General features: G+C 42.7%; 1 protein-coding gene across 1 annotated transcript in view; it reads left to right on the top strand.

Moving 5' to 3' along the window:
• Positions 1–23589, top strand: part of KCNQ5 (potassium voltage-gated channel subfamily Q member 5) — a 1147293-nt gene that overhangs the window by 985217 nt on the left and 138487 nt on the right. Inside the window, exon 9 of the mRNA XM_029595626.1 lies at positions 5149–5175. Within this exon, the coding sequence (XP_029451486.1) occupies positions 5149–5175 (27 nt within the window). The remainder of the gene's footprint in view (positions 1–5148; positions 5176–23589) is intronic.

Here is a 23589-nt window from a genome sequence, read left to right as displayed (position 1 = left end):
GAAACTGGGAATGGATACCAGGGACAGGACTAGGACAGATAAGGACAAGACTAGACAGACAGGGACAAGATAGAACAGAACAAGGAACACAGAGACTCAAAGGCAGTGGTTCAAAAGGCCTGTAGACCACTAAGCATAAGGCCCAGAGGCCCTATAGGGAGATACTAGGAGGCCCAGAGGCCTTAGGCTAGACAAAGCAAAGTTAGAAGACCTAGAGGCCACAGGACTAGGCAAAGACAGAGCTGGAAGGCCCGAAGGCCACAGGAATAGGCAAAGACAGATTTGGAAGGCCCAGAGGCCATAGGATTAGACAAGGCAAAGCTGGAAGGCCCGAAGGCCACATGATTAGGCAAGTCTGAACTAGAAGACCCAGAGGCCACAGGACTAGGCAAGACAGACCTGGAAGGCCCAGAGGCCACACAGCAATACAAGGTAGAACAGGATCAAGCAGGGAGCTGAGTAGACTCAATGACAAGCATCAGGTATTACAAAACAGGGAGCTAAATAGGCCAAGTCTTGCTGAGTCATGAGCCCATGGAGACAATGCCTGGAGTGAGAGTAGGTGTAGCTCCATGGGGATCTCTGGTGGCAGGGAGTCTACATAGCACGCTGGATCCTAACATAGAGTCTGTGTCAATTGTGGGCATCTGGGCCAAGTTGTGAAAGGGTTGAACCAAGTTGTGATAAGGGTCTAGATGGTCTTTTCTTGACTCCTTGTCAAGCAAAGTTCTGATCATTTTGGACTAGGGATGGGTAAGACTGTCCATGCTTTGGTTTCTGTAGCCAGGATTGGATCTTCTCAGTCCTTTAGAAATGACCAAAATGTAAAATATCAGAGAGGTCTTCAACAGATGGGGTTGGGACCTCCCCCTATGTCAATGCCAGTTCTTGTCAGTGATGAAGGTGTTTGTGAGGGTATGAATTCTGATGGTCACTTGCCATCCGTTCATTGAAGGATTTGGATTATTACAGCCTGTAAAGCCTTACAGCAAAGATGTCAGATTAAATCCCTCTGAAGTTTGATTTGATACTTTTACATTATCTTATGCTCCTGCTGAAGATTAGATTTAAACAAAACCTAAAGACTTGGCTCTTTAAGTTCTCATATACCTAAACAATTTCGATGTTCTGCTCCCCCCTCCCTCCTCCCCCCCTTTAATCTGTAAATTTCTAGTATTTATCTTGTAAATACCCCCCTCATACTCAGTTATTCAATTGTATAATTTGTGTCCTGTTGATACACTTCGTTATATGTTCCTTGTAAAGCTTCTTGCTGTATTAAGTTATCTATAAACCGAGATGATGTTTCCAACATATCTCGGTATATAAAAATAAATAAATAAATAAATAGATTGAGTGTCATAAAATAGTCCTGTATTCTATTATGTCTCTTGTAATGATCGGTTATTGATGTGTTTGATTTGTTTTTGTCTGTTACTATTTATTGTTGTTGTCATCCTGTATCTCATGCTTTCCAACATAAAATGTTCACCTCGAAAGAAACCATTGTCCAGGTAGTTTGAGAGGCAGATAGGTTGCTAGGAAAACTGTGTTATTGGCTGAGTAATGAGGATGGGAGCGGATAGAGAAATAGTATGTGGTAGATCACAAATGGATTTCATGGAGCTTAATAGAATGGCTGTGTAGACAAGTGCATCTTGGGGTATGACTTGAGTATGAGAAAGCCTGGTGTTTTGTGAGAACAGATTGTTTTCTGAGTAGGGAAAAAAACTTTAAAGTAACATGAGATGGCTACGAGGACTGAGAGAAGAGGGGACTGAAAGGAAACAGGCCTGTGCAGAGCACAGAGTGGGAAAAGAAGACAATGAAAACTGGAGGCTGTGATGTTATAGATAGGCAGCAGAGTGGAAGAGAAATCAGGAAAAGGAAAAGAAAGCAATTCTTTTTAACATGCGAGTCAGAGAAGACTAAGGACATTCATAAAGTGATATCAGCAAGACAATCAGAAACTGAAATCTGGACATACAAGATGAAGTCAGTGATACAGCAATAGATATGAGAGTCATCAGCAATGAGGTGCTGTTTTAATCTGAATGACTAGAGGCGATCACCCAGAGGGAGCATGTAAATTGCAAGAAATTAAGAACTGAGCCCTGGCAAGCTCCTTCAAAGAAAGGAAGTGGAAAAGAAGAAGACCCAGAGAAGGAGGCAATAAAAAAGTTTGCAAATATGAGAGGAGAATAAAGAGAGGACCCGGTTCTGGAGTCCAAGAGAGTAAACACAGAGAGGTAAAATAGGATAAGAGCTACAAATAAATTAAGAAGCCAGAAGCTAGAAAACTGACCTTGAGATTTGGTCAAAAAATCATTTAATACATAGTTGATGGTTATTTCAGTGGAATATATACAATATAGAAGCCATATTGGAAGGCATCAAGAAGTGAATGAGAATGAAGGAGATCAAGTGTGCAGGAATATGTATGAAATTTAAAGAGCTGGAGGCAAATAGAGGAAGTAGCTGGATAGGCAGGAGGGGCAAACAGCTTTTCAAGACTGGAATGACAATAGCGAGTTTGAATACAGTGAAGGAGGCTGAGAAAAGGGAGAGGATGAAAAGGTTGGTGAAAGTTGGTAGTGTAAGAGAGAATATGGAAAAGATGGGAGGAAGTATGATTAAAGAATGCAGGTGTTGGAAAAGAAAGGCAAAGAAGAGAAGAATGTATTTCTATAACTTGACTAGCGGACCCCTGCCACGCGTTGCAGTGGCTGAGTCAGATTCTTTGTCCTCCCTGCCCCTTCCCCTTGCTCATTTAGCTCAGTCATTCATCCTCTTCCCCCTTGGTCACTCCCCCCCCCCCCCATTTCCTTCCCTTGTCCCCACTCCAACTCTGTCCCCTCACACTCACCTCTCCACTCATTCTTCCTCCCCTGACAGTTACCTCCCTCCTCATTCTCCCTCCCCTCACTGTCACCTCAGTGACTCCCCACCTGGTGAGGGCTGTTTTGTAACCTTTCGGAGATGGTGCACATTTTGTGTATGTGATTGTGTGTTCCCTCCCCCTTTGCACCCCAAAGTAATCCCCACAGAAATGTTGTGTTTATATAAACCTCCCCCACCCTCCCTTCCCCCCCCCTCCCCAGGCCGGCGAAATAGACTAACCCACAAGAGTTGCAGAATCTCGGAACTGCACCCTGCCCCCCCCCCCCGAACATGGACGCAAGAACATCCCCACACCCCCCACCCCCTGCAGGCCCAACGATACCTTTCAAAAATGGTAGTCGGTGGAGCGGGCGTTCATTCCGGCATGGAAGTATTGGCGCCGGGCCCTCGAGGTGGAGCAATGGGAGCGGTTGTCTCGCTAAGATACTAAGGGCGAAGGTGCGCCGGTTGCCAGTTCAGAAAATGGCGTCGACGGGCCCTCGGCCTTACTATGTCACATGGGCTACTGCCGCTATTGGCGTTCCTGAGTGTCCTAGTAAGGGAAAAAGCCATCGGCGCCATTTTGATTGCTGGCAGGCGACAGCCGTAGTGTATGCGATGTGTCCCGGAGTGGTGTTGCCCCCCCCCCCCCCCCCCCCCCCCCCCCGCTGGAGCAGCTTGAACTATTCTGCAGTTTTCCGTGCGTTCGGAGGTTGAGGGCAGTAAGTAGAAAAGTCATGTGCATAAGGGGTGTGAGGAGGGTGTTTGTGTGTGAGTTCGTAGGGTGTGGGAATTGCAAACATGTGGCATGTGAGTGGCCTCCCGGTGTAGCATGCTGGTATTTAGTGGGTTTTTGTGTGTTTTTTGAGGGGGTGTGAAATAAGTAAATTGGCATGTGTGCGGGGGGGGGTGTGAGGAGGGTGGATTTGTGTCCGCTTGGAGGGTGTGTGAATCGCAAACATTGGTCACGTGCGTGTGGGGTGTGAGCGTTTGTGCAAGGTGTAAGAGCTTCCGCTTACGTCCACCAGATGTCGCTGTTTTGTGGAACCAATTTTTAAAACTTTTTTACCAGCCCCCGGTGTGACATATGTAATGTAAATGTAGAAGATCCTTGCCGTATGTGAGGTGAAACTTGTGTCCAAATTTGAACGCAATTGGTTAAGTGGTTGCTGAGATTAGCGATTTGGTACAAACTATTTAACATTTTTATTTATATAGATTAAAGGAAGAGAAATACAAAGGAATGGCATTAGGGAGGACAATGGGATTTGAAGAATGAAATAGTTCCACAGTACCGAGAGCATATTAAATTACTCGAGAAATACATTCGTGAACAAGGCATGGGGATCTGAAGAGGGATAAAGAGATCTTTCATTTAAGTCCATCTTCTTTATTATGGTAAATCCCAGTGCAGGATTTTAAGAGCAGATTAGATGAATTTCTGTCTGGGATAGTTTAGGTACAATGCAGAGGGATGGTTTACATGGCCTCTTGAGCTGCTTTCCTGCCCTTTTTTTCTGTGGTTCTATGAATCTGTTCAAGAGTCAAGAGAACCCCCCCGGATCCATCAATGCAGGAATTGTTGCAGGATGTCAAAGGCTATGTGCCCTTTGCTTAAAAAAGACAAAAGTAGAATTCTAAGTGACAAGTTGTCACACAATTTACTGGCTTCAACCTGCTTAAAATGTTATCTTCCAGATTAAAAAATATATCATGGAGCCTGGAAATATTGATTATTTTTTTTAAATATAAAATATGATAACAAAACAACTATTCAAATATACAGCCATCTTTGATTTGCGAATCATGAAGCTTAAATGAAGCCACAGAGCAATTATGACCCTAGAAAACAATGCACATTTTATTGATGAATGATGAATTCTAAAAACTAATTTAAATCAGACTTGTTTCAATACCCCAGATAACTTTGTCTAATAAAAAAAAAGTCTACAGCTTCCTGTTATACATGTGTCAGCAATGCATTTTGCCTAAGTAAGCGCTTTGCTAGCTCAGTCTGCTGTGGTATGTAATGAGCATGTTATGCATGTATGATTGTTAAAAAAACGTTAGTTCTCAAAAGTACTTTATTGTGCTTGACTGTTTGAGCCTGCTGTGCATAAAGTTACTTGTTGCATACATATTAATAAAATTAATACTTTCCCTTACAGTTTAACTGTGTTTTAATGCAATTTGTTAACGCAACAATGATGGTTAATTTTTTTTTGGAATAATCAAATTGTTTTTTTTTTCATTTACTATCACATGAAGAAAAGAGCAAGGGGAGACATCAAGCAGGTTTGTATTATTTTTATTTTTTTTTAACACGTAATTGTTTTCCAAATCCCACAGCTGCACCTCCTCTTAGATTCAAGTGCTGGTTCAATGATGTCTGTTCACAGCTGGTAAAGATAGTGTTTCATATCTTTCCTTATTGTGTTAAAATGTTATACTGTAGATTATCCTACATACTTTTCATTCATGCTCATACATTTTAGTAATTGGACCAGAATATGAGGCAAATATGTGAAAACTGGGCTTTTCATACCAGGTGTGGTAAAATGAAATTGGTTTTGTAACAGTGAACAGATTACTTTGTGGGGTTCTGCCAAGCACAAATAAACTTAGCTAATGAACCTAAACTTTTCTATATAAACACCTATTCCCCTACTTACTTGACCATTAATTACTAGTTTTGCATATTTTTATTTTATTTTTCACTTATATGCTGGTTAGTTTTATTGGCAACAAAAGCACTATTTATTTTAAACACTACCAGTCACTACAATAGCCTGCCATCTTATATATCAATTGTCTACTGAGGAATATATATGGTTTTTGAAAATTGCTCTCTATAAGGTGAATTTTAAAACCTGGTATGCACATAAATTAAGGGATGCATGCACAAGTCGGGCTTACACATGCCGACCAGATTTGAAAAACTACCAGATGTATGAATATCCCCCACACATCTCACTTGATTTCAAAAAGGTGTATGGTCTGGGTGTTTTGGGTCATAGTCAAGAGATGTGCGCATAAATACTTATGCGCCCTTTCGCACACCCAGGTCCACTGCCACTTAAGAAACATAAGAAATTGCCATACTGGGTCAGACCAAGGATCCATCAAACCCAGCATCCTGTTTCCAACAGTGGCCAAACCAGGCTACAAGTACCTGGCAAGTACCCAAACACTAAGGGGCGGATTTTCAGAGCCCTGCTCGCGTAAATCCGCCCAAAACCGGGCGGATTTACCCGAGCAGGGCCCTGCGCGCCGGGAAGCCTATTTTACATAGGCCTCCCGGCGCGCGCAGAGCCCCGGGACTCGCGTAAGTCCCGGGGTTCTCGGAGGGGGGCGTGTCGGGGGCGTGTCGGGGGGCGGGCCCGGTCGTCGCGGCGTTCCGGGGGCGTGTCGGCAGCGTTTTGGGGGCGGGTACGGGGGCGTGGCTACGGCCCGGGGGCGTGGCCGCGCCCTCCGTACCCGCCCCCAGGTCGCGGCCCGGCGCGCAGCAGGCCCGCTGGCGCGCGGGGATTTACGTCTCCCTCCGGGAGGCGTAAATCCCCCGACAAAGGTAAGGGGGGGTGTAGACAGGGCCGGGCGGGTGGGTTAGGTAGGGGAAGGGAGGGGAAGGTGAGGGGAGGGCAAAGGAAAGTTCCCTCCAAGGCCGCTCCGATTTCGGAGCGGCCTTGGAGGGAACGGGGGGAGGCAGCGCGGCTCGGCGCGCGCAGGCTATACAAAATCGATAGCCTTGCGCGCGCCAATCCAGGATTTTAGTGGATACGCGCGGCTCCGCGCGTATCTACTAAAATCCAGCGTACTTTTGCTTGAGTCTGATGCGCAAGCAAAAGTAGGCTGATCGCGCTTCTTTTAAAATCTACCCCTAAGTAGATCCTGTGCTACTGGTGTCAGTTATAGCAGAGGCTATTCCCTTAAGGCCTCATTTTAAAAAAAAAAAACCCCGCACATAAAAAATGGGGGTTATGGATGCAGCTGGGTGTTGCACGCGCTGCACACAATTTAGAAAAGGTCCAGCCACACGCATAACACCTGTTACGCGCACAAAACCCAGGCCTCTATCAAGGGGTGGTCCCGGGGACAGGGAGGGGTGGCCCAGGGGGCAGGGCAGGGCAGAGCTGGAGGCCGCCGGTACAGCGGCCATTTGCCGCTGTGCCGGGGGATTGTGCGCCAGCAGCCTGCCAGCACACGCAACTTCTACCAGCTCAGGAGCTGGCGTAAGTTCAGAAATAAAGAAATCTACTAAAGGTAGGACCTTCAAAGGGGTCGGGGAGGAGAGGGGAAGAGGGAGGGAAAGTAGGTAGAGGGGGGGAATAAAGTTCCTCCCAGTCTGCTCTTTAATTGGAGCAGACTGGGAGGGAACTGGTGGAGGCCCGATCTCGTCGCCGCGCGTAATCTGACCTAATCTCCCCACCCTGTTCGCGTCGGTGCCCCCATGTTATAAAATTGCGCGCCCAAGTACGCGCACCGGGTAGCACATGCACATGGAGGCACACGCGTATTTTTTTTTAAAATCTATCTTTAAGTCAACTTGATTAATAGCAGTTCATGTACTTCTCCTCCAAGAACTTATCCAAACCTTTTTAAACCCAGTTACACTAACTGCACTAATCATATCCTCTGGCAACAAATGCCAGAGCTTAATTGTGCATTGAGTGAAAAAGAATTTTCTCCGATTAGTTGTAAATGTGCAACTTGCTAACTTCATGAAGTGTCCCCTAGTCCTTCTATTATCCGAAAAAGTAAATAACCGATTCACATCTACCCATTCTAGACCTCTCTTGATTTTAAAGACCTCTATCATATCCTCCCCTCAACCATCTCTTCTCCAAGCTGAATAGCCCTAACCTCTTTAGTTTATCCTCGTAGGGGAGCTGTACCTTTATAATTTTGGTCGCCCTTCTCTCTATCTTCTCCAGTGCAACTATATCTTTTTTATTCAAGGTGCAGTCTCACCATGGAGCAATGACATTTTCCGTTTTATCCACCATTCCCTTTCTAATAATTCCCAACATTCTGTTTGCTTTTTTGACTGCTGCAGCACACCGAATCAACTATTTCAATGTATTATCCACTAAGATACCTACATCTTTTTCCAGGGTGGTAACTCCTCATATGGAACCTAACATCGTCTAACCACAGCATGGATTATTTTTCCCTATATGCAACACCTTGCACTTGTCCACATTAGATTTCATCTGCATTTGGATGCCCAATCTTCCAGTCTCGCAAGGTCCTCCTGCAATTTATCACAATCTGCTTGTGATTTAACTACTATGAAAATTTTTATCATCTGCAAATTTGATAACCTCACTCATTGTATTACTTTCCAGATTATTTGTAAACATATTGAAAAGCACTGGTCCAATTACAGATCCCTGAGGCACTCCACTGTTTACCTTTTTCCAATGAGAAAATTGACCATTTAATCCTTCTCTCTGTTTCCTTTCTTTTAACCAGTTTGTAATTAACAAAAGAACATTGCCTCCTATCCCATGTCTTTACTTCTGCTAGGGATGAGGTGTACATTTTTAAAAAATGAAAAATGCCAGTTCTTCTGGGTTTAAAGGATCTGAGGTAACTAGGGGGAGTGCAGGCTATCAAACAAGGGGGGTTTGGAGGACCTAGCTCTTAACTGGATGAACTATTGGTCAAACTGGTGAAACTGGCAATAGCATGGACATGCACCCATTATAAAATGCCGTGGTTTAAGTGGTAGAATCAGAATGCACGCCTAGGCATGCACCCACTTAAAACTGAGCACACTTGCATGCAGCCAGGCTATTTTATAACATGTGTGCAAGTTATAAAATGGCCACATATCTGGGTACTTGCCGATGCACAAAGTACATGCCAAAGTACACCTGTGCACCAGTTTGAAAGTTACCGTCCCTATGTTTACCATGCTTTTTTCTTTATAAAATAAAATATTATTTGCCCCATGTTTTCTCATTTCTGCACACTTCAAGAAGGATAGTGATAAATTAGAGGAAATCCAAGGAAGAAGAACAGACACAGTTATAATCCTAGGCAATATGAATTATGAGGATAAATTGAAAGTGTTTAATTCAAATAGCCTGGACAAGATAAGACAGAAAATGACTGCATTGCAGATACATAATAAGAAAGGGTCTTTCTTACCGCTAAATAAAAGAATAACAAATGCTGGGTTTAAATTATAGCAGGAGAGGTTTAGATTAGACATTAGGAAGCAGGTCTAACTGTGAGGGCAGTGAATCCAAAGTGATCAAGGAAAGTAGTGGAATCTTGTCACTGGAGGATTATAAGAGCTGTAAGGATAGTTAGGTATAGTGGATCCTGTATGGAGACAGTGGAATGAACTAGACATCACTTGATGTCCTTCCTAGACCTAGATTTCCATGATTATATCAATTTATAATCAGCCAACTATATTTTCTCTTGCCCATTAATCTTTAAAACCACATTTTTGTGGTATTATCAAGATTATCATAAGAACATAAGAAATTGCCATACTGGGTCAGACCAAGGGTCCATCAAGCCCAGCATCCTGTTTCCAACAGTGGCCAATCCAGGCCATAAGAACCTGGCAAGTACCCAAAAACTAAGTCTATTTCATGTTACCGTTGCTAATGGCAGTGGCTATTCTCTAAGGGGCGGATTTTCATACTCTGCGAATAGGCCTACTTTTGTTTGCGCTCCAGGCACAAACAAAAGTACGCTGGATTTTAGTAGATACGCGCGGAGCGTGTCGGGAGCGGGTCCGGAGGGCGCGGCCACGCCCCCAGGCCCGCCCCCGGAACGCTCCCGACACGCCCCGAAAACGCCGCGCGGTTCGGGCCCGCCCCCGACACGCCCCCTCCGAAAACCCCGGGACTTACGCGAGTCCCGGGGCTCTGCGCGCACCGGTAGGCCTATGTAAAATAGGCTTACCGGCGCGCAGGGCCCTGCTCGCCTAAATCAGCCCGGTTTTGGGCGGATTTAGGCGAGCAGGGCTCTGAAAATCCGCCCCTTAGTGAACTTAATAGCAGGTAATGGACTTCTCCTCCAAGAACTTATCCAATCCTTTTTTTTTTATTTATCAATTTTTTCTGTACATTCAAACAGAAGGTTTATATCATATACAATCATAGGTAATATGCCCTGTGCAACACAACAGATTAATATAAACTACTCCTCTGTAAATCATTATTTATAAAGTAATAAAAGGAATTCAGGAACTTATCCAATCCTTTTTTAACAAGCTATACTAACTGCACTAACCACATCCTCTGGCAACAAATTCCAGAGTTTAATTGTGCATTGAGTGAAGAAGAACTTTCTCTGATTAGTTTTAAATGTGCCACATGGAGTGCCCCCTAGTCTTTGTATTATCTGAAAGACTAAATAACCAATTCACATCTACCCGTTCTAGACCTCTCATGATTTTAAACACATCTATCATATCCCTCCTCATCCGTCTCTTCTCCAAGCTGAAAAGTCCTAACCTCTTCAGCCTTTCCTCATAGGGGAGCTGTTCCATCCCCTTTATCATTTTGGTTGCCCTTCTCTGTACCTTCTCCATCGCAATTATATCTTTTTTGAGATGCGGCGACCAGAATTGTACACAGTATTCAAGGTGGGGTCTCACCATGGAGCAATACAGAGGCATTAAGACATTTTCCGTTTTATTCACCATTCCCTTCCTAATAATTCCCTACATTCTGTTTGCTTTTTTGACTGCCGCAGCACACTGAACCAACGATTTCAATGTGTTATCCACTATGACGCCTAGATCTATTTCTTGGATGGTAGCACCTAATATGGAACCTAACATTGTGTAACTAACTAACTATAGCATGAGTTATTTTTCCCTTTATGCATCACCTTGCACTTATCCACATTAAATTTCATCTGCCATTTCGATGCCCAATTTTCTAGTCTCACAAGGACTTCCTGCAATTTATCACAATCTGCTTGTGATTTAACTACTCTGAACAATTTTGTATCATCTGCAAATTTGATTATCTCACTCGTCGTATTTCTTTCCAGATCATTTATAAATATACTGAAAAGTAAGGGTCCCAATACTGATCCCTGAGGCACTCCACTGCCTACTCCCTTCCACTGAGAAAATTGTCCATTTAATCCTACGCTCTGTTTCCTGTCTTTTAGCCAGTTTGTAATCCAAGAAAAGACATCGCCACCTATACCATGACTTTTTACTTTTCCTAGAAGCCTCTCATGAGGAACTTTATCATATCAAATGCCTTCTTAAAATCCAAGTACACTACATCTACCGGTTCAGCTTCATCCACATGTTTATTAACTCCTTCAAAAAAGTGAAGCAGATTTGTGAGGCAAGACTTGCCTTGGGTAAAGCCATGCTGACTTTGTTCCATTAAACCATGTCTTTCTATATGTTCTGTGATTTTGATGCTTAGAACAATTTCCACTATTTTTCCTGGCACTGAAGTCAGGCTAACCGGTCTGTAGTTTCCCGGATCACCCCTGGAGCTCTTTTTAAATATTGGGGTTAAATTAGCTATCCTCCAGTCTTCAGGTACAATGGATGATTTTAATGATAGGTTACAAATTTTTACTAATAGGTCTGAAATTTCATTTTGTAGTTCCTTCAGAACCCTGGGGTGTATACCATCTGGTTCAGGTGATTTACTACTCTTCAGTTTCTCAATCAGGCCTACCACATCTTCTAGATTCAACCTGATTTGGTTCAGTCCATCTGAATCATTACCCATGAAAACCTTCTCCAGAATGGGTATCTCCCCAATATCCTCTTCAGTAAACACCGAAGCAAAGAAATCATTTAATCTTTCCGCAATGGCCTTATCTTCTCTAAGTACCCCTTTAACCCCTCGATCATCTAAAGGTCCAACTGATTCCCTCACAGGCTTTCTGCTTCGGATATATTTTAAAAAGTTTTTACAGTGAGTTTTTACCTCTACGGCCAACTTCTAATTCTCTCTTGGCCTGTCTTATCAATGTCTTACATTTAACGCCAACGCTTATGCATTATCCTATTTTCTTCTGTTGGATCCTTCTTCCAATTTTTGAATGAAGATCTTTGGCTAAAATAGCTTCCTTCACCTCCCCTTTTAACCATTCCAGTAATCATTTTGCCTTGTTTCCACCTTTTTTAATGTGTGGAATACATAAGGACTATGCTTCTAGGATGGTATTTTTTAACAATGACCACACCTCTTGCACACCTTTTACCTTTGTAGCTGCTCCTTTCAGTTTTTTTCTAACTATTTTTCTCATTTTATGAAAGTTTCCCTTTTGAAAGTTTATCATGAGAGCCTTGGATTTGCTTACTGTCCCCCTTCCAGTCATTAATTCAAATTTGATCATATTATGATCATTATTGCCAAGCAGCCCCACTACTGTTACCTCTCTCACCAAATTCTGTGCTCCACTGAGAATTAGATCTAAAATTTTTCCCTCTCTTGTTGGTTCCTGAACCAATTGCTCCATAAAAATGTCATTTGTTCCATCCAGGAACTTTATATCTCTAGCGTGTACCGATGATACATTTACCCAGTCAATATAGGGGTAATTGAAGTCTACAGCAATAATCAATGGAGTCGTCAAGGTTTTACCCAAGCTGGACTATATCAATCAAATAAGTGGGAACACAAAAATAAATTTTTGAATAGCCTCAATGAAGGTGTCAGCAAGCCTGTTGTTGTTTTCTACCGAAACCAACCGGTTTCGTTAGAAAAGTCCAAAAACTTTGGTAGAAAACAACGACAGGCTTGCTGACACCTTCATTGAAGCTATTCAAAAATTTATTTTTGTTTTCCCACTTATTTGATTGGTAATTGAAATCTCCCATTATTACCGCACTTCCAATTTGGTTAGCTTCCCTAGTTTCTCTTACCATTTCACTATCATTCTCACCATCTTGACCAGGTGGACAGTAGTATACTCCTATCACTATAGTCTTCCTCGACACACAAGGGATTTCTACCCATAAAGATTCAATTGTGCATTTAGTCTCATGCCAGATGTTTATCCTGTTGGACTCTATGCCAACCCAGACATAAAGCGCCACACTGCCTCCCGGGTGCTCCTCTCTGTCATTGCGATATAATTTGTACCCCATTATAACACTGTCCCATTGGTTATCCTCCTTCCACCATGTCTCTGAGATGCCAATTAAGTCTGTCATCATTCACTGCTATACATTCTAATTCTCCCATCTTACTTCTTAGACTTCTGGCATTAGCATACAAACATTTCAAAGTTTGTTTTTTGTTTGTATTTTCATTCTGCTTTTTAATTGATAGGGATGTTAGAATTTTTTAGCTCAGGTGAGTTTTAGTTACAGGCACTTGGACTACTTTTCTTATTATTGGAACCTCACTGTCGGGATGCCCTAATTCTAATGCATCATTAGTATCCTTTGAAGATACCGCTCTCCAAACCATGCGCTACTGAGCGACTGTCGGCTTTCCCCTTTGTTCTCATTTAAAAGCTGCTCTATCTCCTTTTTAAAGGTTAGCACCAGCAGTCTGGTTCCACCCTGGTTAAGGTGGAGCCCATCCCTTTGGAAGAGACTCCTCCTTCCCCAAAAGGTTCCCCAGTTCCTAACAAAACTGAATCCCTCTTCTTTGCGCCATCGTCTCATCCACACATTCAGACTCTGGAGCTCTGCCTGCCTCTGGTGGCCTGCGCGTGGAACAGGGAGCATTTCAGAGAATGCTACCCTGGAGGTTCTGGATTTAAGCTTTCTACCTAAGAGCCTAAATTTGGCTTCCAGAACCTCCCTCCCACATTTTCCTATATCGTTGGTGCCCACTTGTACCACAACAGCCGGCGCCTCCCCAGCACTGTCTAAAATCCTATCTGAATCCGTTCTGTTGCGCTGCAGTTTATGCCACTGCTGGCTCCAGCCGCTGGCTCCGGCCAAAGAGTCATCACTAACTGCTGGTTGAGTTGCCCGCAGCAAAGCATGCCAGCAAAGCATGCCAGCAACATGCCAGCAACAAAGAGGACTGCTAGAACTTAGCCGCCCAATCCCAATCCAACCCAATCCACTTGAAAACCATAAAATAATGCAGAATGATTTTTATAGGATCTTCTCAATACTTCGTCTCTGTCAGATATTTGTTGAAAAGACAGAAAAACTGTTGCTCGCTCCTCAATCTTAGCTTCAAATGATTTTTCAATCAAATCTGTCAAATTATCAGGGGAATTATCTTTAACCATCGACTCTTGTTCCTGTGATGCTCTATCTGCTCCTTTCTTTCCTGGGGTATAATAAACCCTCGTCAATATAGGCAATTTTTCCTCCGAGTATATCAAAATATTTATAAAATAGCTCTTAATTAAATCTTTAAAGGCATCCATTTTGTTTTCAGGAAGTTGAGAATCCTCAAATTATATCTCCGCATCTGGTTTTCTAAGAAGTCCAACTTGCCATTCACAAATGATTCAGACTTTATGAAGTTAACCTGAACTTCTTTCATATTACTAATCTCTTTATCCAGGTTCACAACTTTAGTTTCCATTATCTGGATTCCCTTATCCAAGCCATTAGATTTCTCTAAGCTCAGTTTTACTGCATTTGTTAAGTCCACAATAGCTTTATTCATTACTGTTAGAGCTTTCCATATTTCTTCGGAGGTTACCTTATCTGGAACACTCAGTGGATGTTTCAGCGTTACGCAGATCCCTTCTTCTTCACCTCCTTGGTTCAGAGGGCCCTCCTTATCTCGCGCCACACACTCCGCTCCGAACTCACTTCCCCTGGAGCCCGTACTTCCCAGGCTCACCGAAGACGGCATACAATCTGCGCCGCTTCTCTGGGGATCAGTTGTTCCCATGAGTTGGTCCGGCGAGGTTCCCTGTTGTTGACCCAAAACCCCTTGCATCGAGGGTTTGCAGGAGAGAGAGGGGGTTTTAGGCTCGCCGGGACTAAGAGAAATCTCATCAGCCAGGGCGTGTGGCGTCCGCTTCACGCCATCAGCGCCAACGGCTCCCCTCACCGGCTCAAACTGCAAACCAGGGAACGAGTCTTTGATCCGCGTTTGCCGTAGTAATGGTTCTGGCGTCGAGGCCGAAACCTCTCTTATCCTGGCCTTGCGTTTAGTGTGCGGCATTAGAATGAAGAAAATTATCTCAGGGAAATTTTTTCAAGGGTAAGAAAATCCAAAACGCGGAGCTAGCTCGTTTCCTTGTTCACCTTGTGGTGGCCATCTTGGATCTCCCCTGTAAGCCCCTTCTCAAAATACATCCTACTTGCCCTCTTTTTAACTGGTTAAATTTTACCCAGGTAAATGTCATCCAGGTAAAATTTAGCCAGTCAGAGTGGCAAGAATTTCAAATTTATGGGTTTCTCCAGGCAACTTAAAAGTTGAATATCAACCTCTCATAAGAACATGCCATACTGGGTCAGACCCAGGGTCCATCAAGCCAGCATCCTGTTTTCAACAGTAGCCAATCCAGGCCATAACAACATGACAAGTACCCAAAAACTATTCCAAGTTACCGTTGCTAGTAATAGCAGTGGCTATTTTCTAAGTCAACTTAATTAATAGCAGGTAATGGACTTCTCCCTCCAAGAACTTATCCAATCCTTTTTTAAACACAGCTATACTAACTGCACTAACCACATCCTCTGGCAACAAATTCCAGAGTTTAATTGTGTGTTGAGTAAAAAAGAACTTTCTCTGATTAGTTTTAAATGTGGCACATGCTAACTTCATGGAGTGCCCCCTAGTCTTTCTATTATCCGAAAGAGTAAATAACCGATTCACATCTACCCGTTCTAGATCTCTCATGATTTTAAAGACCTCTATCATATCCCCCCTCAGCCGTCTCTTCTCCAAGCTCAAAAGTCCTAACCTCTTTAGTCTTTCCTCATAAGGGAGCTGTTCCATTCCCCTTATCATTTTGGTAGCCCTTCTCTGTATCTTCGTAATCGCAATTATATCTTTTTTGAGATGCGGTGACCAGAATTGTACACAGTATTCAAGGTGCGGTCTCACCATGGAGCGATACAGAGGCATTATGACATTTTCCTTTTTATTCACCATTCCCTTTCTAATATTTCCCAACATTCTGTTTGCTTTTTTGACTACCGCAGCACATTGAACCGATGATTTCAATGTGTTATCCACTATGACGTCTAGATCTCTTTCTTGGGTTATAGCACCTAATATGGAACCTAACATTGTGTAACTACAGCATGGGTTATTTTTCCCTATATGCATCACCTTGCACTTATCCACATTAAATTTCATCTGCCATTTCGATGCCCAATTTTCCAGTCTTACAAGGTCTTCCTGCAATTTATCACAATCTGCTTGCGATTTAACTACTCTGAACAATTTTGTATCATCTGCAAATTTGATTATCTCACTCGTCGTATTTCTTTCCAGATCATTTATAAATATATTGAAAAGTAAGGGTCCCAATACAGATCCCTGAGGCACTCCACTGCCCACTCCCTTCCACTGAGAAAATTGTCCATTTAATCCTACTCTCTGTTTCCTGTCTTTTAGCCAGTTTGCAATCCACGAAAGGACGTCACCACCTATCCCATGACTTTTTACTTTTCCTAGAAGCCTCTCATGAGGAACTTTGTCAAATGCCTTCTGAAAATCCAAGTATACTACATCTACCGGTTCACCTTTACCACATGTTTATTAACTCCTTCAAAAAGTGAAGCAGATTTGTGAGGCAAGACTTGCCTTGCGTAAAGCCATGCTGACTTTGTTCCATTAAACCATGTCTTTCTAAATGTTCTGTGATTTTGATGTTTAGAACACTTTCCACTATTTTTCCTGGCACTGAAGTCAGTCTAACCGGTCTGTAGTTTCCCGAATCGCCCCTGGAGCCCTTTTTAAATATTGGGGTTACATTAGCTATCCTCCAGTCTTCATGTACAATGGATGATTTTAATGATAGGTCTCAGCTTTGTTTAAATATTGGCCTTTATAATATCACTGTGCCAGGATCATGATACTGACAGATTTGCAGAGAATGGAGAAATTATAATCAGTTGGAGCATTCCCATTCCAACTGACAAAAAACTTAATTGTAGAAAATACATTGTGGCTAAGAAGAAAAATATATGAACAGCATTGCTAACAGTGTTGGTACCAGTTGACTATTTTGTACTATTTATGGAGAGAGAGAGGATCATCAAAACTCTGATGCAAAGAGAGATCAAGAAAATGTGGCAGAAAAATACAGAAATAATCCTAATTGGATTAGATGCCACTGACTTGATAAAAGAACTTCCAAATCCACTTTGCTATGCTGCCTGAACATATACACCCCTAAGAGCACTAAAAGGAATCTCTCTGGCACAATTCAAGTATTAAGGAAAGTGCTAGCAGTACATTTGAGAGATGAAGATTATTCTTGTCATGGTGTGTACAAAACAAATCAATTTGGAGACACTACTATCTGAGTGAAAGACAGAAACAGCGCATGCCTTTCCAATGCTTACAACAGAGGACCATGCTCAAGGCACAAATAGGAGACAACATTATAGCACATAAACAGAGGCACAAAAGAGAGGAACAGAATAAGGGAGCATACACTCTGGAAAATATGGACCAAAGGACTCATAAGCAAGACAGAAGAGCACACGCCTTCCAAAAAAAGACAGACACTGCATGGAAAATCACTGCAGACACACGTAGTAGACTGTGTAATGGGCAATGACAGGCATTTACAGGGACATACTCATAAAGGTTGCTCTATTATCCAGAGCTGGCTCTTCTGGCTTCCTGAGGGATCCTTCATGCGCCAATGAGGCACCAGTCTGTTTTCTGGTATCCTGGACATACCATGCCCAGCTCCAACACCTGGAGCAGGAGGAACCATATCATAAGGTCTGAATTAGTGTAAAAATATTAAAAAAACAAAAACAAAAACGAGACCATGTCTCATACACATAGACATGAACCAAACTACATGAGGCTTATTTGAGTTAGCTTACGGATTCAGTGTTGGTCCCAGAGGGTCAGATACATGAAGACCAGCTTGCTGCAACTGGGAATAACTGAGGCGCTATCTCTTTTTGCTTTTATAGGCTTTTGATCAGGCAGTGAGCATGAGCATTTGATGCCTACATTTTCATACTGTGCATAGCACTGCAGCTAGGGTAGTGCATTACCAGCATTTAAAGGGTCCAGGGATGGTTGTACTGCCTTGGCACAGCTGACATCCAGTTGGGATGACATCCCCAGGGTCTTCTCCGCTTCAGCTGCCAAGCCTGGTATGATCCTTCGGCAACCGCAAGGCTGCTTTCACTTTGACTGCCGGTCGGGACGGGATCCCCCGGTGGCCATGCTGGCCTCTTTCACTTTGGTTGCTGGGTAAGTTGGGATCTCCCGGCGGCTGCACAGGCCTCCTGCAGTTTGGTCGCCAGGCAGAATGGGATCTTCCAGCAGCTTCAGGTGTCTAAAATTGGTGGTGCATGGCACACATGTTTCTAAAGTTGGTGATACCTGTGCACCACTGTGCACAATGGACGCTATACCTCTGCAGCATGCTAAGGCATTGGTGGGTTGTTGCCTAATTTTTTTTCCATGTATGTGCTAGTGATTTTCCATTTGATACCTATCAGGCTGGGGCTCATAATTGCCTCGAGTCCCAAGTATGCTCAGAGTGGCCTCTTCACCTTTTTCTATTGGGAACTGATATCACCAGAGTGACTTTCCATAGCTGAAAAGGAATAATGAGGTTCACAAACAGGGAAATAAGTCAGCTAAAGCATTCTGTGACTTGGAGCTAGGTGGGCCTGAAAACTCTCATTAAATGACCCTGTTTGCTTCCATTCCGGCTCCTTAGCATTCACTGCTCTGGCTTTCAATAGCAAATAGTGGGCCCTATTTACTTAGCATTTTTCCCATAGCTCTGAATTGGTATCTATGGGAAAAATGCTAAGTAATTGGTATCTATCTATAAGGGGTGATGACTTAGACGAACTGAACGAAATCACTGTGAACCTGGAAGATGTAGTAGACCAGATTGACAAACTAAAGAGTAGCATCCTGGGGTTCTGAAGGAACTCAAAAATGAAATTTCTGATCTATTAGTTAAAATTTGTAACCTATCATTAAAATCATCCATTGTGCCTGAAGATTTTGAGATCAAGGGTTTTGGAAATTGGTGCAATGTTTCTGTTAAAATTCCCTTGTAAATGCCTAGTCAAGTACCAAGGTTTATCTTATGTTTTTTTTCACCCGAACCAACTTACAGCCTTTTTAGTGGGAAAAAAATTAGTGCCTGAAAGTTCTTCCCCTATAGATTAGGGAAATGTGACATAAAGTTTTGTTCATTGATGACATATATCACAGTGCTAAAAGTTTCAAATTTCTTTTAAATTGTTTAGACATAGAATTCCTAAGGTATAAAACTTAGATCTCGGATTGTGGACTTTGATTTATGATACAATTATTATATGTTATTATGGTAAATTCCTTTGTGATTTGCTTATTTGTATTCTTTTTCAAACAAGAAGTGTTTTCTTGATGTAATTGTTTAAAATTCAATAAAATATAAATATATTAAAAAAAAAAAATTTGTAACCTATCATTAAAATCATCCATTGTGCCTGAAGACTGGAGGGTGGCCAATGTAACCCCAATATTTAAAAAAGGCTCCAGGGGCGATCCGGGTAACTATAGACCAGTGAGCCTGACTTCAGTGCCGGGAAAAATAGTGGAAACTATTGTCAAGATCAAAATTGTAGAGCATATAGAAAGACATTATTTAATGGGACACAGTCAACATGGATTTACCCAAGGGAAGTCTTGCCTAACAAATCTGCTTCATTTTTTTGAAGGGGTTAATAAACATGTGGATAAAGGTGAACCGGTAGATGTAGTGTATTTGGATTTTCAGAAGGCGTTTGACAAAGTCCCTCATGAGAGGCTTCTACGAAAACTAAAAAGTCATGGGATAGGAGGCGATGTCCTTTCGTGGATTACAAACTGGTTAAAAGACAGGAAACAGAGAGTAGGATTAAATGGTCAATTTTCTCAGTGAAAAGGGTAAACAGTGGAGTGCCTCAGGGATCTGTACTTGGACTGGTGCTTTTCAATATATATTTATAAATGATCTGGAAAGGAATACGACGAGTGAGGTTATCAAATTTGCGGATGATACAAAATTATTCAGAGTAGTTAAATCTAGGGATGTGAATCGTTTTAGGACGATTAAAATTATCGTCCGATAATTTTAATATCGTCTTAAACCGTTATGGAACACAATACAATAGAGATTCTAACGATTTATCGTTATAAATCGTTAGAATCGTGAGCCGGCACACTAAAACCCGCTAAAACCCATCCCCGACCCTTTAAATTAAATCCCCCCCCCCCCCGAACCCCCCCCCCCCCCAAATAACTTAAACATTTCCTTGCCAAATCCTACCTCCTTCAATCCCCCACCCTCCCGAACCCCCCCCCAAATGACTTAAATTACCTGGGGGTCCGGAATGGCAGCGGTCCGGAACGGGCTCCTGCTACTAAATCTTGTTGTCTTCGGCCGGCGCCATTTTCCAAAATGGCGCCGAAAAATGGCGGCGGCCATAGACCAACAGGATTCGACGGCAGGAGGTCCTTCCGGACCCCCGCTGGACTTTTGGCAAGTCTTGTGGGGGTCAGGAGGCCCCCCCCAAGCTGGCCAAAAGTTCCTGGAGCGATTTCCCGCCGCGAATCGTTTTCCATACGGAAAATGGCGCCGGCAGGAGATCGACTGCAGGAGGTCGTTCAGCGAGGCGCCGGAACCCTCGCTGAACGACCTCCTGCAGTCGATCTCCTGCCGGCGCCATTTTCCGTACGGAAAACGATTCGCGGCGGGAAATCGCTCCCTGACCCCCGCTGGACCTCCAGGAACTTTTGGCCAGCTTGGGGGGGGCCTCCTGACCCCCACAAGACTTGCCAAAAGTCCAGCGGGGGTCCGGAAGGACCTCCTGCCGTCGAATCCTGTTGGTCTATGGCCGCCGCCATTTTTCGGCACCATTTTGGAAAATGGCGCCGGCCGAAGACAACAAGATTCAGTAGCAGGAGCCCGTTCCGGACCGCTGCCGTTCCGGACCGCCGCTGGACCACCAGGTAATTTAAGTCATGGGGGGGGGGGTTCGGGAGGGTGGGGGATTTAATTTAAAGGGTCGGGGGTGGGTTTTAGCGGGTTTTAACGATTTTAACGATATATCACGATATTTTACCCCCCCAAACGGCAACAATACGATTCCCTCCCCCTCCCAGCCGAAATCGATCGTTAAGACGATCGAGGACACGATTCACATCTCTAGTTAAATCACAAGCAGACTGTGATACATTACAGGAGGACCTTGCAAGACTGGAAGATTGGGCATCCAAATCGCAGATGAAATTTAATGTGGACAAGTGCAAGGTGTTGCATATAGGGAAAAATAACCCTTGCTGTAGTTACACGATGTTAGGTTCCATATTAGGAGCTACCACCCAGGAAAAAGATCTAGGCATCATAGTGGATAATACTTTAAAATCGTCGGCTCAGTGTGCTGCAGCAGTCAAAAAAGCAAATAGAATGTTAGGAATTATTAGGAAGGGAATGGTTAATAGAATGGAAAATTCATAATGCCTCTATATCGTTCCATGGTGAGACCCCCACCTTGAATACTGTATACAATTCTGGCCGCCGCATCTCAAAAAAGATATAGTTGCGATGGAGAAGGTACAGAGAAGGGCAACCAAAATGATAAAGGGGATGGATCAGCTCCCCTATCAGGAAAGGCTGAAGAGTTTAGGGCTGTTCAGCTTGGAGAAGAGATGGCTGAGGGGGGATATGATAGAGGTCTTTAAGATCATGAGCGGTCTTGAACGAGTAGATGTGACTCTGTTATTTACACTTTCGAATAATAGAAGGACTAGGGGGCATTCCATGAAGTTAGCAAGTAACACATTTAAGACTAATCGGAGAAAATTCTTTTTCACTCAACGCACAATAAAGCTCTGGAATTTGTTGCCAGAGGAGGTGGTTAGTGCAGTTAGTGTAGCTGGGTTCAAAAAAGGTTTGGATAAGTTTTTGGAGGAGAAGTCCATTAATGGCTATTAATCAATTATACTTAGGGAATAGCCACTGCTATTAATTGCATCAGTAGCATGGGTTCTTCTTAGTGTTTGGGTAATTGCCAGGTTCTTGTGGCCTGATTTTGGCCTCTGTTGGAAACAGGATGCTGGGCTTGATGGACCCTTGGTCTGACCCAGCACAGCAATTTCTTATGTTCTTATGTTCTTTAGTAAATAGTGCTCATTCGAATCTGCTAGCCTCTCAGAACAGCTGTTCACCTCTGGCTGCTTTCCTGTGGTGAAATGGTAAATCGACCCCTATGTTTACTTCTTGGAAGTGGCTGTATATCCAAAGTTAATAGTTACAGTTTTAAATTTGTACTAATCATATTAGAGAAGAAGTTAAGGATTCAATTTTCATTGAAAAATCGCAAGTATACATATTTTCTCATTTTAGTTTCTAAATGTTCTTCTCTTTCAGAATCCTCCTCTATTCCTAATCTCACCAATGTTAATGTAGCTGAGTTTAAAAAAAGGTTTGGGCAAAGTCCTGGAGGAAAAGTCCATAAACCATTATTAAGGTGGACTTGGGGCAATCTATCTACCTTTTGGGATCCTGTCAGGTACCTGTGACCTGGATTGGCCACTGTTGGAAATAGGATACTGGGCTTGAAGGATCTTTGGACTGACCCAGTATAGAAAATCTTAAGTTATGTTCTCATTTGAGACTGAGGGCAATATAGAAATCGTCAATAGATGAGAGTCACCCAGTTTTTCCAGTTGTTCTTGTCTACTGAATCTCCCATCAGCTCCTTCCCTTCCCTTCACCTCTGCCCTCTACCATTACCACTACAACTACTTAATATTTCTATAGTGCTACTACAGACATATAAAAAAGAAACCGTTTCTGCTAATGGAGTTTACAATCTAGTTGAAATCTAATCTTTAATCTCTTCAGAGCACGGTTGAATTCTTTCAGTGTTTTTGGTTACTACCACATCTGCTGACAGGCTATTACAGTCATCTACTACCTTGTCAGTAAGTTTTTCTTCGCATTTCTTCTGATCTACTTTCTTTCCAACTTCATATCACAGCTCCTTGCCCCTGAGTTTCTTTCTCTATGGAAATACTACTTTTCTGCATTCTGTTTATGTCTATTAGATATTTGAAAGTTTCTATTGTACCACCTTTCCCTTCTTCCTTAATTTAGATACCACTTAAGATCCTCCTTAAAATATGCATTAGGAAATTTTGCATAAATGCACAAAAATGCTTTTTGAAATAAATACATATATAGGCTTACCAATCTAATAGTTTTTTGCAAATTAAAAATACAATGTAAAAGATACACAAAAGGTGCTGTGACATTTTTCCCAATCCTTAAACCTGACCTTGTGCCCATTAATACTACATCTCTAGATCAATCACATAAATTCCAAATCCTGCCTAGTATCATTTTAATCCTAAATATTTACCATCCGATATAAAGTTATGTGGTTGCCATGTTAGTCCACATAAATACTTTTACATAAAAATCAACAAACAAGCCTACAACTTGATTTCTAGGAGCCAGATATTCACAACATTTAGAGACCCAACATTAAGAATTAGGCACCTAAAGAGCTATATTCAAAAGCCATTTAGACGGATAACTCAAAAGTTATCCGTCTAAATGTGAAATTTGACATATCCAGCTATA

Source organism: Rhinatrema bivittatum, chromosome 3, assembly GCF_901001135.1.
Source record: "Rhinatrema bivittatum chromosome 3, aRhiBiv1.1, whole genome shotgun sequence".
NCBI classification, from domain to species: domain Eukaryota; kingdom Metazoa; phylum Chordata; class Amphibia; order Gymnophiona; family Rhinatrematidae; genus Rhinatrema; species Rhinatrema bivittatum.
Note: the sequence above shows the minus strand (reverse complement) of the source record. Positions and strands in the feature narration are given on the sequence as shown.